The 14,832-nt window shown below is 62.8% G+C and overlaps 2 protein-coding genes across 4 annotated transcripts; one reads left to right on the top strand and one right to left on the bottom strand.

Annotated features, from left to right (window-relative positions):
• Nucleotides 1–2,539: 2,539 nt before the first annotated feature.
• On the bottom strand, nucleotides 2,540–8,712 carry PCSK4 (proprotein convertase subtilisin/kexin type 4). Of its 2 annotated transcripts, XM_060146767.1 has the most exons (15): nucleotides 8,518–8,712; nucleotides 8,132–8,236; nucleotides 6,682–6,774; nucleotides 6,480–6,608; nucleotides 6,326–6,402; nucleotides 6,141–6,229; nucleotides 5,794–5,966; nucleotides 5,494–5,706; nucleotides 5,091–5,191; nucleotides 4,909–5,012; nucleotides 4,724–4,841; nucleotides 4,303–4,482; nucleotides 3,988–4,112; nucleotides 3,519–3,641; nucleotides 2,540–3,375 (listed from the first exon to the last, which is right to left on the bottom strand). In XM_060146767.1, the coding sequence occupies exons 1-15, from the start codon at nucleotides 8,710–8,712 to the stop codon at nucleotides 2,906–2,908; spliced, it is 2,295 nt and encodes a 764-aa protein (XP_060002750.1). In that variant the 3' UTR covers nucleotides 2,540–2,905. The 2 variants fall into 2 exon arrangements, with proteins under 2 accessions (XP_060002750.1, XP_060002751.1); XM_060146768.1 differs by lacking the exons at nucleotides 2,540–3,375; nucleotides 3,988–4,112 and having other exon boundaries at nucleotides 3,515–3,641.
• Nucleotides 8,713–9,607: 895 nt separating this feature from the next.
• REEP6 (receptor accessory protein 6) lies at nucleotides 9,608–14,626 on the top strand. 2 transcript variants are annotated; one of them, XR_009539949.1, is made up of 5 exons: nucleotides 9,608–9,828; nucleotides 12,590–12,683; nucleotides 12,765–12,903; nucleotides 13,144–13,608; nucleotides 13,864–14,626. XR_009539949.1 is itself a non-coding variant. In XM_060146769.1 (5 exons), the coding sequence occupies exons 1-5, from the start codon at nucleotides 9,714–9,716 to the stop codon at nucleotides 13,899–13,901; spliced, it is 555 nt and encodes a 184-aa protein (XP_060002752.1). In that variant the 5' UTR covers nucleotides 9,608–9,713; the 3' UTR covers nucleotides 13,902–14,626. The 2 variants fall into 2 exon arrangements, 1 of the variants encoding a protein (XP_060002752.1); XM_060146769.1 differs by having other exon boundaries at nucleotides 13,144–13,312.
• The last annotated feature ends 206 nt before the right edge of the window (nucleotides 14,627–14,832 follow it).

Genomic DNA, 14,832 nt, shown 5'->3' with positions numbered 1-14,832 from the left:
TTCCGGTTGGCGCGCGGACCCACCCTACAGGCCCGTGACGCGCACTTCCGGCCTCCTCCGGCTCCCGCCTGCCGCGAAGCCACGCCCCTCTTAAAGGGGCCGGGCCCGCTAGGTTCCGGGTACCATCTGAGCAGCGAAGTTGACTGGACCAGAGCTAATAAGGACGCGCCGGGCCTGGAAGCCCAAGGGGTGGGCGTAGGGTCCAATCCCGGCTCTTCTCGTTGCCTAACAAGGCATCCGAAGCCCGGTTTTCTGCAAAAGGGGGACACGGCCCCCAACGTGGCTGTCGTGGGAACAAAGTTACTGTGCAGCCCACGCCAGGTGGCGGGCGGAGAGCGAGCGCTCCGTGAATGCCAGCTGCGCCAGCCCCAGCGAGGTGGCCAGGGGCGTAGCACGCGCGTCTGGTCCGGCCTCCCAGATCCCCGTCAGGCTCACCTCTCCTGTCTCTAAAACCCCCTCCCCACCGGGGTGGGGGCGTAGCGCTGGACGGTGATCTTGGCCCCTCCCCTCTTGGGTAGCGTGGGAAGACAGGCTCAGAGCCCAGGGAGGTTTTTGCGTTTCTAAACAACTTTATAAAAAGTAATTTACAGGGAATTCCCTGGCGGTGCAGTTGTTAGGACTCTGCGCTCTCACTAACGAGGGCTTGGATTCAATCCCTGGTGGGGGAACTAAGCTCCCACATCCCAGAAGACGCAAGGCGCGGCCAAAAAAAAAAAAAAAAAAAAGTAATTTACATACCATAAAGTCCACCTGTTTAAAGCGTACAAGTCAATGGTTTGGGAATATATAGAGAGACCTGTTCTGGACGTTTCCCATCAGTGGAATCACACACCGTGTGTCCTTTTATGCCTGGCTTCTCTCACTGAGCATCGTGTTCTCCAGGTCCATCCATGTCTTGAGGAGTGTCAGTGCTTCACTCCTTTTCATGGCTGAGTGATGCTCCCGTGTGTGGAGGGACCACACTGTATCTATTCATTCACCTGTTAATGGATGTTTAGGCTGTTTCCACATTTTTGCTGCTGTGAACATCCTTGCAAAGGTTTTTGTGTGAATGTGTCTTTAGTTTTCTTGGGCACGTACCTGGCAGCAGAATCGCTGAGTCCTACAGTAATTCTATGTTTAATTGTCTGTGGAACTATTTCCCAAAGTGGCTGCCCCAAGATGGCATGTTTTGGGCACTTACTATGTGCCAGGCGGGAAAACTACCTCTTTGGATCCTTGAGAGTATTTGGTGAGGCAGGTGCCAGGCTTAATGCTGTTGCACGGGTGCAGCCACCGAGGCTCTGAGAGGGAGGCCATGTGCTTCTGGACACACAGACTGGACCTAACTTCAGAACTAGGGGCTGAGCTTGGTGGGACTCTGGGGGCCGTGGGCAGGACTCAGAGAGCAGCTGGCTGTCTCCCCTCCCTCACTAGCCACCTGCTTCCATTGGGTCCAGCTGCAGCCCTAGACAGAGCCCCATTCCCTTCACAGCTTGAGGCTGGCCAACCTGGGCCTGGTGGCCAAGGAGATTCTCAGGGGCCCAGGGCCACTGGATACCGGGGCTGTCTCTGGGGCTCCTGAAACAAACCAGGAGTTCAAGTGAAGGCCATGGTCAAGGCACAACCAGCCTCCACTTCCTTGTGGAAATCGCCTCCCCGCTCTGAAAATCAAGAGGAACATGTCCCCACCCCACTGGTGTGTGTGAGGACAGAGGAGAGACCCTTACTAACTCCATCCATGCCTTACCCCACCCCCACCCCACACCCCTGCACCTCAGGATCCTCCTTCTGTTCCAGAGAGGTGGAGAACCCATTTTCCAGATGAGGAGGTCAAGGCCTGAAGGAGTAAGATCAATGTACCCCAGCTCATAATTCCCTCAGCCTCCCGACGACCTCAGAAAATAGACAAAGGTGTAATTACTGGAAGCTGGTAGACAGGCTGAGTGGATGGAAAGCTGCGGTGAATTGTCCTTTGCAAATTGCACTTCTGTTAGTTCTCCACGTTAAAGAGAAACTCACGCATAAAGATGGAAGAGGAGGGTTTCCCTGGTGGCGCAGTGGTTAAGAACCCGCCTGCCAATGCAGGGGACACGGGTTCAAGCCCTGGTCCAGGAGGATCCTACATGCCACGGAGCAACTAAGCCCGTGCGCCACAACTACTGAAGCCCACGTGCCTAGAGCCCGTGAGCCACAACTACTGAAGCCCGCGTGCCGCAACGAAGAGCAGCTCCCACTTGCCGCAACTAGAGAAAACCCACACGCAGCAACGAAGACCCAACACAGCCAAAAATAAATTTAAAAAAAAAAAAAAAAAGATGGAAGAGGAGCCAGAGCCACAGGGGGCCAGGCTGCATCGTGGGGCCTCAGAGGCTCTGCAGCACACGGGTGGGTATCACTTGGGACACTACCCCACCCCACCCCCAGAACCCCAGCTGACCCCTTCTCCAGGGACAGACGCCCCGGGGAAGGCAGATTCCACATGATACGCAGGGGACTCCCACAATCATTCCATGGAGAAGGGACCGGTGCCCCAAAGGAACCCACAGACTTGCACCTCCTATTCAACCTTTATTTGCAAACTCTGAGGTCGCACGTGGTACCCGAGACCCTGGACGGTGTCATCTGCTCTCCTTCCTGCTTCCCCCATTCCGGAAAGGGAAGGGATGGTGGTCACTGCCGGGCTCTGCCCCATCCTACCCTCTCCCTACCCAAACTGTGCAACGAGACTTCTCTCTCTCTCTCCCCCTCTTTCACCTGGACCTGCCAAGTCCGGGGTGCAGGGTCCCACGCAGCCGCCCCTGGCCCACGGCCTCGGTGGCAGCCAGGGCCTTCCCGGGGCAGGTTCCCACAGGGCGCCCGTCTGGACAGCAGGGCAGCGGTGCCCACCAGGGACCTGGGTGGAGGCGCACGCTAGCTGTCCTTGTCAACCAGCTCTGGGTTCCAGCTTGCAGCGGGGTCTGGAGTGGTGATGGGAGTGGCCCCCTGCTCCGGGGGGTCCCACCCATGGTGGCGGGCAGCCTACAAGGAGGATGCGGCAGAGGAGGGGGCTCCCGAAGGCCACGGCCAACAGGGCCAGCACCACGGCCTGGGCCGGGCCGTGGCGGCAGGGGCAGGCGGTCGCAGTGGGCTGGGGGGGGCCCTCAGGGGGGTCGGGTCCCGAGCAGGAGCCCCGCTGCACGTCCAGCATGGACGGCGGGGGGCAAGCGGTACAGTCCAGCGGGGAGCTGCCGCGGCAGGTGTAACAGGACGGGTGGCAGCTGGAGCAGACCCGCAGGGCAGGCGCGGCTGGGCGCCCAGGTTCAGCCGTCACCGCCTGCTGGGTGTGGTTGAAGTACCTCGGTGGGCAGTAGGTGAGGCAGAGGTGGCCCAGGAGGTAGGCCGGGCTCTGGCATTCTGCACGAGGGAGGGACACGTCCACCGGGCTGTGAGGCCACGACCTGCTGCCCCGGCCCGCCCGTCCCCTGTCCCAGGCCGCACACGCACGCTGCCCACCTGCCGCCTCCCAGCAGGTGGGCCATGCGGCACCGGGCACTCACCCTGGCACGGCCCCTCTGTGTCCCGCTGCACACACGCGCTGCTGGTCCCCTGGGGGCCCGAGGGCCGCGCCGTCATGTCCTCGGCTGTCCCATAGAGCAGCAGCGTGTAGTGGTACAGCGTCCCTGGGCAGGGGTCGTGGTGGGCACGGGGAGAAGAGGGAAAGGCTGTCGGCAGCCTCGTCCTGACCTTCTGGGCCCACACCCTCCCCGGATCCCCAGACTCAGATGGTGCCCAGGGTCGCCCAGTACCCTCTAAGCGCTGGTAACTGGATACCTCCTGCCCCTAATACCTGAACCCCTACTGTGCACTGGTAACCAGACACCAATTACATGCCAGCCCTGTGTGCTCAGTCTCTCAGAGGACACCAGCGGGAGCCCTGTGCCTTGGGCTTGGGGGCAGTAAGGAGGCCGCCAGCTCCAGAGCATGGGGCAGGTGGGGCTCGAGCCCCAGCCTGTGCCCGGCTCTCACCTGTGTTAAAATAGTAGCCCTTGTTCTCCAGGACCAGGGTCCACAAGCCGCGCGGGTCCTCGTCCCAGAAGTGGGTGGACATGAAGATCCAGTTGTTGTAGCCTTGGCCACTGACGTCAAAGGGTCTGGGACAGACAGGCAGGCGGGGGGATGAGGGGGGCTTCACAACCAGAGTCCTGAGCAGCCGCGAGCACAGTAAGTGTCTGTGATGCCAAGGGGTGGGGTCCAGCCCGCCTGACCCCACGGGGCACTTGTCTCCTCCTCGTGGGGTTACTCAGGAAAGAGAGTTTGCGGCCCGGTCCCCTGCCCCCGCACCTGATGGCCACAAGCGTGGAGCGGGTGCCCATGGGGCTGGTGAGCGAGATCTCCAAGTCCCCACGGCGGCTGTAGGACAGGGACAGCTGCACCTGCACGTGCTCCAGCGAGCGGATGTAGTTGGCGTGGCCGAAGCAGGCCGACACGTTCTTCCTCACGTGCATCACCCGCAGGATGGGGCTGGGGGCTGCAGCACGTGAGGTGAGGGCCCCTCCTGCTGGCCTGCTGGGAGATGGGCGGCCAGCAGGCAGGGTCTGGGCTCAGATCCTGCCCTTTCCTTGTACAGATGGGTGAACTGAGACCTTGGGGCCTGCCTCCACGTGTCCACCCACCAGGGTGGGGGGAGAGGTCTGGGGACGTGGCAGTGGGGACGTGGCTGGGGTTAGATGCGGGCGTGCAGGGGGCAGAGGAGGGCGCTCACGTGGGGGTGTGCACGATGCGGATGATGCATTTCCTCTGGGGCTGTGTGGGCAGCCACGAGCGAGCCAAGTCCACCAGCAGCCCGGCGTCCAGCAGCCCGTAGCCGTAGTGGTGGCTCACTGTGTGGAGGGGCGTGGTCATCGCCCTGTGGGCGTGGCGTCCCCAACCCCGCCCGTTCTGCCGCACCTTGGCGCCCCACGCCGTTGGTCCTCCAGTCCTCGGCCTGGAGCTGCGCTGGCCTGGACGCCCGGACCACCAGATGCTGCATGTCCCTCCACGTCAAGAACGGGCTGGGGGTGGGTGAGGGAGGGTGAGCCGGGGCCACACTGGGGAGCTCCGGCAGTAGGCAGGACCCCTCCATCACCTACTTGGCCTCCAGAGCCAGGGCGATCATGCCCGCAGCCAGCGGGGCGGAGGCCGAGGTGCCCGTGTGCTTGTCCGTGCACCGGTGGTGCAGGTCTGTTGTGACCTGGGTGCACAGAGAGGGACTCAGGCGCCTGGTGCACAGGAAAACCCAGCCCTTGTTCAAAACGGCCCAAGTGCTCCAAGGAAGAGGCACCTCAGAGCACGACAGCATGTCTGGGGCCGTGAACACAGCCGCCCAGCTGCCAGCCCTGCCTGGGAGACACGAGGGCATGTGAAGGGGCGCCAACCGTGGGGCCTGGTCCCTGAACCCCAGTCTATGTGTCAGACGTGAACCGGGCAGCCCTGGGAAGAGGCAAGGTAGGGGACAGGAGGGAAGGCAGGGCACCGGGTGGGGCGGGCGCTCACGATTTGGGGGTTGGCAGCAATGCCGCTGCTGTAGGTAGTGGTGAGCGTGGAGGCGCAGGCCTCGCTGTACCAGGGCACGCGGCCCTGCTGGGTGGTGCTGCCCACCGAGAGCGTGTGGATGCTGTTGGTGTAGCCGTCACAGTTGCAGTTGTCATAGTGCAGGCCGCCATTGCCCGACGCCCAGATGAAAAGGGTGCCCAGCCCGCCTCGGCCCTGCAGATGGAGAACCAGGCCAGAGATGGGGACGGGGTGTGGGCCTTGCATGCTGGCCCAGGCCCTCCGTGCCCCATACCAGCTCACCTTGGTCACGCCGCGCCTGAAGGCCTCTCGGGTGAGGATGCCCGGGCCGTCCACTGTGCGGCCGTCGTCCTCGGGGCCCCAGCTGGCGCTGTAGATGTGGATGTGCTGCGGCTGCAGGCTCAGCGACTGGGCCTCGATCACATCAGTGATGGTGCCGTCCAGCATGCGCACCCCTGCACAGGTGGCCTTGGTGAACACCCCGCCTGCGCCCCGCACTCTCCCCGCCCTGGGGATGGAGGTGTCTGTGGGGGTTTCAGCTCTCCCCGACCCTTAGCCTGGGGCCCTGACATGGCCCAGTGGCTAGTGTGGGGCCAAGAGGCGCCCCACCACCCTCCTGGCCTGAGTACCTCCAATTCGGGCATTGTAGGCGACGCCAGCACCACAGAACCTGTTGTTTGCCGTCGCTGCCACTTCCCCAGCACAGCGGGTCCCATGCCTGGCGCCAGGACAGAGACAGGTGCCCGTCACAGCCCCTTGGCCCCTCGTAGGGTAGTGGGGGCTGCCCCCATGCCCTGTGGGATGCTGGGCTCACCGGTTCTCATCGCTGGATGTGTATCGCGGCTGGGGGTCCGGGTCATAGTCATTGAAGTCGTAGCTGGCTAGGGGGTCCTGGGGGGTGGAGACATGAGGGGCTGCGACCAGCCGTGGGACCTGGGGCAGCCCCCACCCAAGCCCCACAGGCTCACATAGTTGGCCCAGAGGTCTGGGTGGTCCTTCTCGATGCCGTCGTCCAGGACAGAAACCACGATGCCCTGGCCAGAAAGCCCCTGGCTCCAGACCTGCAGGATGTTCAGGTCCGGCTGCACCTCCTTGTTCTGTGCAAGGCGGGGCCGGGGTCAGTGGGGCTCTGGCCTGGCCTGGCCCCGCCGTCCAGCCTGGCCAGCTCACCATGTACCACTGCTTGGAGAACCAGGGGTCCGTGGGCACCACCAAGGAGCGTTTCACCCGCCGCTGCACCGTCTGCTGCTGGAGCCACTGCACCTGGGGGTGGGGAGACCACACCATGGGAGAGGCTGGACCCACGAGCAGCCCACCCTCCTCCCAGCTTCCTGCCCTCACACCAGGCTGCTTCAGAGGGCCCTGGCCCTCAGCCCTTCCACCAATTCCTGGTCAAAGGGCCCAAATCTGCTTCCAGGGTCTGGCATCGGCCTCTTCCCTGGATCTGCCAAGGGTGAGCGGTGTGGGGCTGAGACTTGATGTGTCTGGGCTGTCACCTACTTGTCCTGGGGCCCACATGGTGTGCGATGGGGCCAGGGACCCCGTGTTTGCTGGGGCTGCTCTTGGGGGTCCCCATGTGCCTGGGGCTCTGCCTCCGGAGGGGACTGAAGCCCTCAGAGCACCCATCCCCTGTGGCCCACAGACATGTGGTGGCTGCTATTCAGGGTGGCTGCGGCTCCTGGGGTCCCACCCCTGCCCCCGTCCCCATCCTTGCTCTAGAATCCCTCTCCCCAAGACATGCCCTTATCCCCTTGCAGTATTCACTTCTCTCAACCGCACCCTCCCTGGTGCAGGACACCCCTGTATGGCCACACCCACCTCCTCCCTGGTCTTCCAGCAGCCCTGCCCTGCTGCCTCTCTACAGCCCATTCTTGGCACACTGCAGCATTACTCTCTGTGGAACCCTCTCTGTGAAACCCGTGCCTGTCCAACACCTCTCCAAAGTCCACAAGGCCCCCTGCCTGTCTGGCCCCCAGCAGCCTTCCTCTATTGCAGCCACAGTGGCTGCCTCACCCCAGGGCCTTTGCACATGCCCTTCTGCCTGCCCCAGGCCACCCTTTCTCAGACCTTTGCCCTTTCCCCTTCTTCCTTGTTCTGCTCCCAATACCCCCCCAACCTGGTTCATATTCCCCCGTCCCCATCTCAGCAATCAGGGCCACCTTCTCCCCGTTTTCTCAGCTCCAGATCGTGATTTCTCTCTGTCCCACACATCCAATCCTGGCCTCTGTCCTGCAAACCACGTCTCAAACCAACCACTTCTCTCTGTCCCAGTGCTCCTAGTGGGGTTTCCAGCTGTCATGCTTCTTGCCTCCTTACCAATCAGCACCCCCTCCCCCAACCCAGCCTCTTTATGGGGTACCTGGGAACTTTGATCTTTCAGGGTGAGATAGAGGAGGGAAGGGGAGGTGACAAGAAATTGTTGACAGTGCATCTGCCCTGGGGTGAGTGCTCTGCACAGATCTTCCCCATTTGACTCCCCACTGTATAGACTAGGGGGCCAAATGGACACCAAGACTCAGAGAGAGCCGGTGACTTGCCGAAGGTCACACATTTATTACAATTACAAGAATAACGAGAGGTGCTGACATCCCTCAGGAGGCAGCCTCAAGGCCAGGCTCACCTTGGGGTCTTTCTTCAGGCGCAGGCGGTGGCCCCAGTGTGGGGTAAGGGACTGCTGGACCACACCCCGGTGCCGCAGATGGAAATACTGCCCATCAGGGAAGATCTGGGAATAAAGGGGAGCAGCTACATGGCTGGGACCTGGTACCCCTGATGGAGTCCCTCCCAGGACAGGGGCCAGCCCCCCTTCCTTATGTTTCCCTCAACCAGGTGCCCAGGTGGGAGCTTCAGATGCCCTCTGAGGGTCCCAGGATCTGGAGATGGTCTAGGCAGTAGTGAGCTGGGGGGTCCTTGATATCTGGGGAACCTAGCGAGGTACCCTCTCATCTGCCGGGGTCTGGGGTCGTCCAGCCCTCGCCCCCTCCCGTCAGTCCGGGTCCCACCCACCGGCCCCAGGTTGACGAAGCCGAATTTGCGCGCCAGGCGCTCGATTTCCTGGTAACCCTGGGACACCCGCACGGCCCAGCTGCTGACATAGATGGGAGCCCGGGGTGAGGCCCAACCCACAGCCATGGGGCCAACGAGTGCCAGGCCCAAGGCCAAGGTCAGGCGCAGCCAGAGCTCACTCCGGGCGGGCCGCATGCCGGCGGGGGCGGGGCCTCAGAAAAGCCCCTCCTCCTGGCCAAACCGCCGAGATGGCCCAAGCGCCCGCCCCGCCCCCGGCGCCATAGCAACCCCTGAAAGCCTTCAACTCCCAGGGGGCCTTGCAGCTCCCCAACTTGATGGGCGCGAAGATCTGACAGCAGGGTGGGGGAGAGGCATGCCCACCCTATTCTTCCGCAGACTCGAACCCTCTGGAGCCTCAGTCTCCCCATTTGTACAATGATTCCCCAATTCTTCTGACCCAGAGGTGCGGGTTCACTGTTGCTATAATTGACCCCGCCCCTTATTTTGCCCCGCCTACTTTCCTATACACCCCCTCCCCCTAGAATAAGCCTTGCCTCCTCCCTGGTCCAACCAGAATTGCTCTTCCGAATAAGTCCCACCTCCTCATCTTAGCTCCGCCCCACCCTGCCTTTCAGATTCCGTCCCTCCTCCTTTACGTTCAGCCCCGCCCCCTCCCTGTTTTTGCTAATAAATCTCTTCTCGTTTCTCCAATCAGCTCTGGCCTTTCTCCAGCCCCTCCCACCAGCTCCGCCTCCCCAGCACTCTTCTCTCCTCACCCAGCTCCACCCACAACGGCTCAGCGAATAATCCCCGGCCATGACCCCGCCCCTCCAATCAGTTACGTCCCGCTACCGCTGGGCCAATCGGCGTCCTCAGCCCCCGCGCCCCGCCCCCTTCCTCCAAAGGGGCGGCTGCGGCAGCCGCGGCCAGCCCTGGGGCAATGCGGCGGAGGAGACGGGGCAGGCCCCACCTCCTTTGTCCTCCCTGCCCTCCCATTGGCCAGAGAGGGGGACAGGAGGCGGAGACCAGCCCGGGGGCGGAGACCAGCCCGGGGGCGGAGACCAGCCCGGGGGCGGAGAGTGGCCCCGGGGTCCGGCGGTGCGGCTCGCGTGGACGGAAGGCAGCGCGCAGGCTCTACGGCAGGTGCACGGGGTGGCGGTCAAGTTCAAGCTGCCAGCCCCGGGCCCGCCGGTGCCATGGATGGCCTGCGCCAGCGCTTCGAGCGCTTTCTGGAACAGAGGAATTTGGCCACCGAAGCGCTAGGGGCGCTCGAAGCCAAGACCGGTGTGGACAAGCGGTACTTGGCCGCGGGTGAGCCGTCGGGGGGGCTCTCGGGGCCGCCGCCCCATTTCGCCGACGGGCACACTGAGGTCGTGGGCTACCGGGGCCTCGGACCTACACCCTCCGGCCAGCTCCGGCTGCGGGGTCCAGCTCAGGCGGCGGGGCGCGCCCACAGTTCAGGAAGGAGACTGCGATTCTGGGTAGGGTCGTGGACCGGGACCTTGGGTCTACCTGCAGCCCCTCCCCGCCCCCGCTGTGCGACCTCGGTCGAGGACCACCCCCTCTCTCGGCCCCGCAGCCGTCCTCTGCTCCCTCCCTCCGGGCCCTGGGTGCCCGCCAGGCAGAAGTCCGGTTCTTCCAGTTGTCCTACTGGCCCCGGGGGAGGACGGGGCAGGTAGGCAGCCAGTGCCCTGCCAGTCTTGCCACCCTCTTCCCGGATGGACTCCAGCATGGAAGCAAGTGTAGAGATCTTCCCGTTTTCCCAGGGGATGCTCCAGACATGGAGGGGAAGGGTCACTCCCACCTCCCCTCAGGTTGTTTTCCTGCTAATATCACCCCCTACCCCTGCCCTTGGCCTGCCCTCTCCCCTCCCCCGTCCGGAGTTGGGTTGTTTGACTGCTGTGGTGGGGTTGAAGAAGGGTTGGATGGGGCCCACGGAGAGGGAGGTCCAGCCACCCCGACTGTCACTTCCATTCCAGTCCCTCCTCTGCCTTTCTTCCTCAATGACCTTGGGTGGCCCCTGCCACCCTCTGAAACTGTCCAGTAAGTGTCCCTTAAGTGCCTCCCCTCTTTTTTGGTGCTTCAGACCCGACTGCCCTCTGCCACCTCTTCCAGGAAGCCCCCCTGCAATGAATCACAGGACACTTTGTTCGGACACTGGGGGGCAGCTCTGGCTGAGGACATGCCACGTGTTTTGAGCCCTGTGTACAGATCCTTAGAGTCCCCTTTCCTCCCATTTCCCATGCCAGACAGCCCAAGGAAGGTCCAAAACCTGTCCCCCCAGCTTCCTAGTGCCCAATCTGTGTCGGGTCAGCCAGGGACCTGCCCCTGAGAGCAAGCCCTTGACCTCCTGCCTGTTTTTCAACATCCCTGATATCAGTGGGCGGGGAATTTAGGTCATAGAACACAGGGGAGGGGCCTGTTGGGAGGGGCCTGCTGGGTAGGCTGGGGGGTCACAGGGAGGAAACCGAGGCCTGGAGTGGGAGGCTGCCCCTGCTGTCTGCCCTGTCTGGAGCATCCACCCCCACCCCACCCCAGCCCCGTATGCTGCTGATTGGACTGTCCCCGCCCATGTCCAAGGTCATCCTCCCTTTGCTGAGGCTGCAGGAATAGGGATTGAGCGGAGAGGGGCCCTGGGAGAGCTGCTTCTCCCCAACTAGCAGCAATTGCCAGGGAAGGGGTGCCATTTCCCCCACCCCCCTCTCCCAGATGTCGGAACCCTTGGGCCCCACCGGCCTGAGACGGCCAAAATACCCCCTCCCAGGTAACTGAGGAGGAAACCCAGAAGAGGCAGTGACCAGGCCTCCTAGGGCCAGCTGGGGATTCCCCTCCCTCTCCTGACCCCAGACCCCCAGGATAAAGGCTAATGCAGGTGGAGGGGAGGGTGGAGAGAACTCTGCCCTTTGGTCCACTAGTGGCTTCTGTCTCTCTCTGCAGATAACAGCCTGGAGGTGGGGGAAGAGGCTGTAAATGTTCCCAGGAGCCAGAGGCTCCCCGAGTGATGAGCATGAGCCTCTTCCGCCACCCCCACCCCCAGCTTCCGTTTCGTCCTGGCTGTTGAATGAGACAGAGCAGGGAGGGACAGAGACCTGCACACAAGAAGCGCTTCATAAATGCAGCAGCGACCATTATGATTTCAGAGTGGCTAACGCTCCTGGCCCCCATCCCCCACACCGTTCTCCTCTGAGCCCTCATTGCTGGGAGTGTGCTTGGGCCACCGGAAGGGGTTCCCTAGACGTGTAGGGCGGGGTCCCTTCTACTGAGTCTTGTTTAGCTAACTCCACAGCAGCCCTAGGAGACAGGGCCACTACCCGCCCCACTGACAGTTGGGGAAACTGAGGCTGCAAGCAGAGAGACACTTGCTAGGTGTCTCATAGTGGGTGAGAGCCCTCCTCAGTCAGGGGGACTCTCAATACGGCGCTTTGCATCCTCCCACTAAGACAAGGGCTCTCAGAGGGGGCCGTGCAGCCCCCAGGAGACACCGGTCGATGTCTGGGGACATCTGATGGTCACGACTGTGGGGGGCTCCTGGCATCAAGTGGGTAGGGACCAGGGATGCTGCTCCACACCCCAGATGCAGTGCCCAGGGTGGTTCCCCCCACCCCAGAGTCAGCAGTGGTGAGGGGAAGAGACCCTGGACTAAGAAAAAAGTTAGAAATTGTTGCCTTTCTCCGCTCTCCAGGAATCATGCCTTGGTTTTTCTCCCATTTACTTATATTCAAACTCTAGCCTCTTGTGCTCAGCTCCTCCTATAGGACCCAGAGTGAGGTGGTTATAATTGCAGAGATCACATATTCATTCAACAAACACGGGGCAGCCACTCAGTACAGACCAGTCCTAAGGTGCCGGCCTGCCCTTGGGGAGCTCACAGTCCCGCGGTGGAAACTGACATGTTAGTGGGGTTCAGGGCCACGATGAGGGTTGCCCAGGTGCTGCAGGGCAATAACCCCTCCTAGAGGGGCCGCCGAGGCTTCTGGGAGGAGTGATGGATGCAGGCTGCATGGGCCAGGCCAAGGGGGCTCTGGAGACTGGGCTCAGCACGTGCAGCCCACACCCAGCCCCCTCTCCGCAGGAGCCGCCGCTCTGCTAAGCCTGTATCTTCTGTTCGGGTACGGGGCGTCTCTGCTGTGCAATCTCATCGGCTTTGCATACCCCGCATATGCTTCGTGAGTGTCCGCTGGTTTGGGGGCGCGGGGAGGGGCGTCTGGGGCTCTGAGCAGCCCCTGACCCTGCCTTGCCTCCCCCAGGATCAAAGCTATCGAAAGCCCAAGCAAAGAAGACGACACTGTGTGGCTTACCTACTGGGTGGTGTACGGCCTGTTTGGGCTGGCCGAGTTCTTCAGCGATCTACTTCTGTCCTGGTTCCCTTTCTACTACGCGGGCAAGGTGGGCACCACCCGGGACACACCGTGGTGGCTGGGGTTCCCAGGAGCGGGTACCCAGGGGTGTCTGACGGGGTAGGCCAGGCCCATCCCCAGGGGTGTCTGATGCGGAGGCCAGGCCCATCCACAGAGGTGTCTGATGAGTGTGGCCAGGTCCACCCCAGCCCAGCATCTGATGGAGGAGACCCCCCCAACCCGAGGCACAGAGTGGGGGCCAAGTGGAACTCCTGCCCTGTGTCCGCAGTGCGCCTTCCTGTTGTTCTGCATGGCTCCTGGCCCCTGGAACGGGGCTCTCGTGCTGTATCATCGCGTCATACGTCCACTGTTTCTAAAGTATCACGAGGCCGTGGACAGCATCGCGAGCGACCTCAGCGGGCGGACCCTGGACGTGGCGGCCGGAATAACGAGGGACAGTGCGTGCTCGCAGGGCGAGGGGTGTCTGTCTCTCCGGTCTCTGTCTGTCTGTCTGTCTCCCGGCTCCCCCTGCCCCACTCACCTTCATTCCTGCCTGCTGTCCTCCTGACTCTGACTGGGCTCTGTCTGGCGTCTGGACCGCCTCCGCTGGGTGCTCGCTAAATCTTCCCCTCTCACTGTCCGCCTCTGTCTCCTACGCTCTCCGGAACCAGTCCTGCAGGCCCTGGCCCGCAGCCGGGCTCTCATCACCCCGGCGGCTGCGGCAGTGGGCCCCTCACTGCCCTCGGAGCCGACTGTACGTAATGCCCGCCCCCGGGAGGTAGGGAGGGCCCACACGTGTGTGCGCACGTGCGTGTGTGCGTGCGTGTGTGTGTGAGTGCCGGCACCTGCCTCTCTCCCTGCCAAGGCCGGCTGTTGGCCACTCAAGTGAAGCTGGCCCCCGGCAGTCCCCAGCAGCCTCTGTCCCAGTCTCCACCGGCTTAGCGCAGCCCTTGGGCCCCTGGACACGGCCAGACCCGCCTCACTCACCCTCAGGGCGCTCTCTCCACAGTCAAAGCAAGCGTGACTCAGCTCCCGAAGAACAGGTGAAGTCCCTGCCCAGCCCCTGTGCAGAAAAGCCGGCCGGCCAGCTGGAGGACGCGTTACACTCCAAGTCCTCCGTGGATTCCCCAGCCGACTCCCCAGTGGAGTCCACCACCAGCCCCTCGTCCCCAAGCAAGCCAGCCCTCAGGAGCTGCACCAACTTGGGCCACTCCCAGCCTCAATCCCCTGCCACTGGCTCTGCCAATGGCACCCAGCTGCCCAGCAAGCTCCGGGGTGGGCTTCTGTCTCGAGCCAACTCCTCCATCCAGCCCCAGGCCCCAGGGCAGCCCCAGGCTCCCGGGCAGTCCCAGTCCCCCCGACAGCCCCAGGTCCACGGCCAGCAGCGCGCCCAGCCCTCCATCATTTCCTCTGGCCCTTCCCAGACGTCCCACCGGTCCTCAGGCTCTGCACAGCGTCCCAGCACCTCCTCCAGCCAGGGACCCCACCTTGTGCAGTCTCCCAGTGGCATCACCATCCCCCCTCAGCCCCCCAACAAGACCCCCGATGGACCAGAGGCCTCAGCCCCCAAGTCCAGCAGACGGCATCAGAAACGGCCCATAACTAAAGCCACCAGCAGCACCTCGGTGCCCAAGCTGCCTGTCTCCTGCCAATTCGAGTCCAGCACTGAAGTCATGTGCATCTGGCCCCACCACAGACACGGATTCCACTACCGGCAGCACTGCTGGCGGCTGAAACACCTGGCCTGCTAGGGAGGGCTCAGTAAAGCTCATCTGGACCAGTCTTATCTCACCTTCTGTCCGCTGGGCTCCAGGGGGCGGGGCTTCTTGGGCACAGGGTCTCCTCCAACCAGGGCAGGTGCTGGGCAGCCCCACTTTACAGATGAGAAAACCGAGGTTCAGAATGGAGGTCTCACCAAGTGGCTGAGAAGGACACGAGCCCGGGCAATCCTTGTCCTCACGCTTTCTCTCTCCCCTCC

Source organism: Lagenorhynchus albirostris, chromosome 3 (genome assembly GCF_949774975.1).
Source record: "Lagenorhynchus albirostris chromosome 3, mLagAlb1.1, whole genome shotgun sequence".
Taxonomy (NCBI): Eukaryota; Metazoa; Chordata; class Mammalia; order Artiodactyla; family Delphinidae; genus Lagenorhynchus; species Lagenorhynchus albirostris.
This window is presented reverse-complemented; position numbering and strand designations above follow the sequence as displayed.

Excerpts from the sequence above, each read along its gene's own strand:
- PCSK4 (XM_060146767.1), bottom strand. The coding sequence starts at position 8,712 with ATGCGGCCCGCCCGGAGTGAGCTCTGGCTGCGCCTGACCTTGGCCTTG. Across the intron at positions 5,967-6,140 it reads CTACAATGCCCGAATTGGAG|GGGTGCGCATGCTGGACGGC; the intron begins GTACTCAGGCCA and ends CCACCTGTGCAG. Across the intron at positions 5,707-5,793 it reads TCAGGCGCGGCGTGACCAAG|GGCCGAGGCGGGCTGGGCAC; the intron begins GTGAGCTGGTAT and ends CTCCATCTGCAG.
- REEP6 (XM_060146769.1), top strand. The coding sequence starts at position 9,714 with ATGGATGGCCTGCGCCAGCGCTTCGAGCGCTTTCTGGAACAGAGGAAT. Across the intron at positions 12,684-12,764 it reads GCATACCCCGCATATGCTTC|GATCAAAGCTATCGAAAGCC; the intron begins GTGAGTGTCCGC and ends TGCCTCCCCCAG. Across the intron at positions 12,904-13,143 it reads CTTTCTACTACGCGGGCAAG|TGCGCCTTCCTGTTGTTCTG; the intron begins GTGGGCACCACC and ends CTGTGTCCGCAG.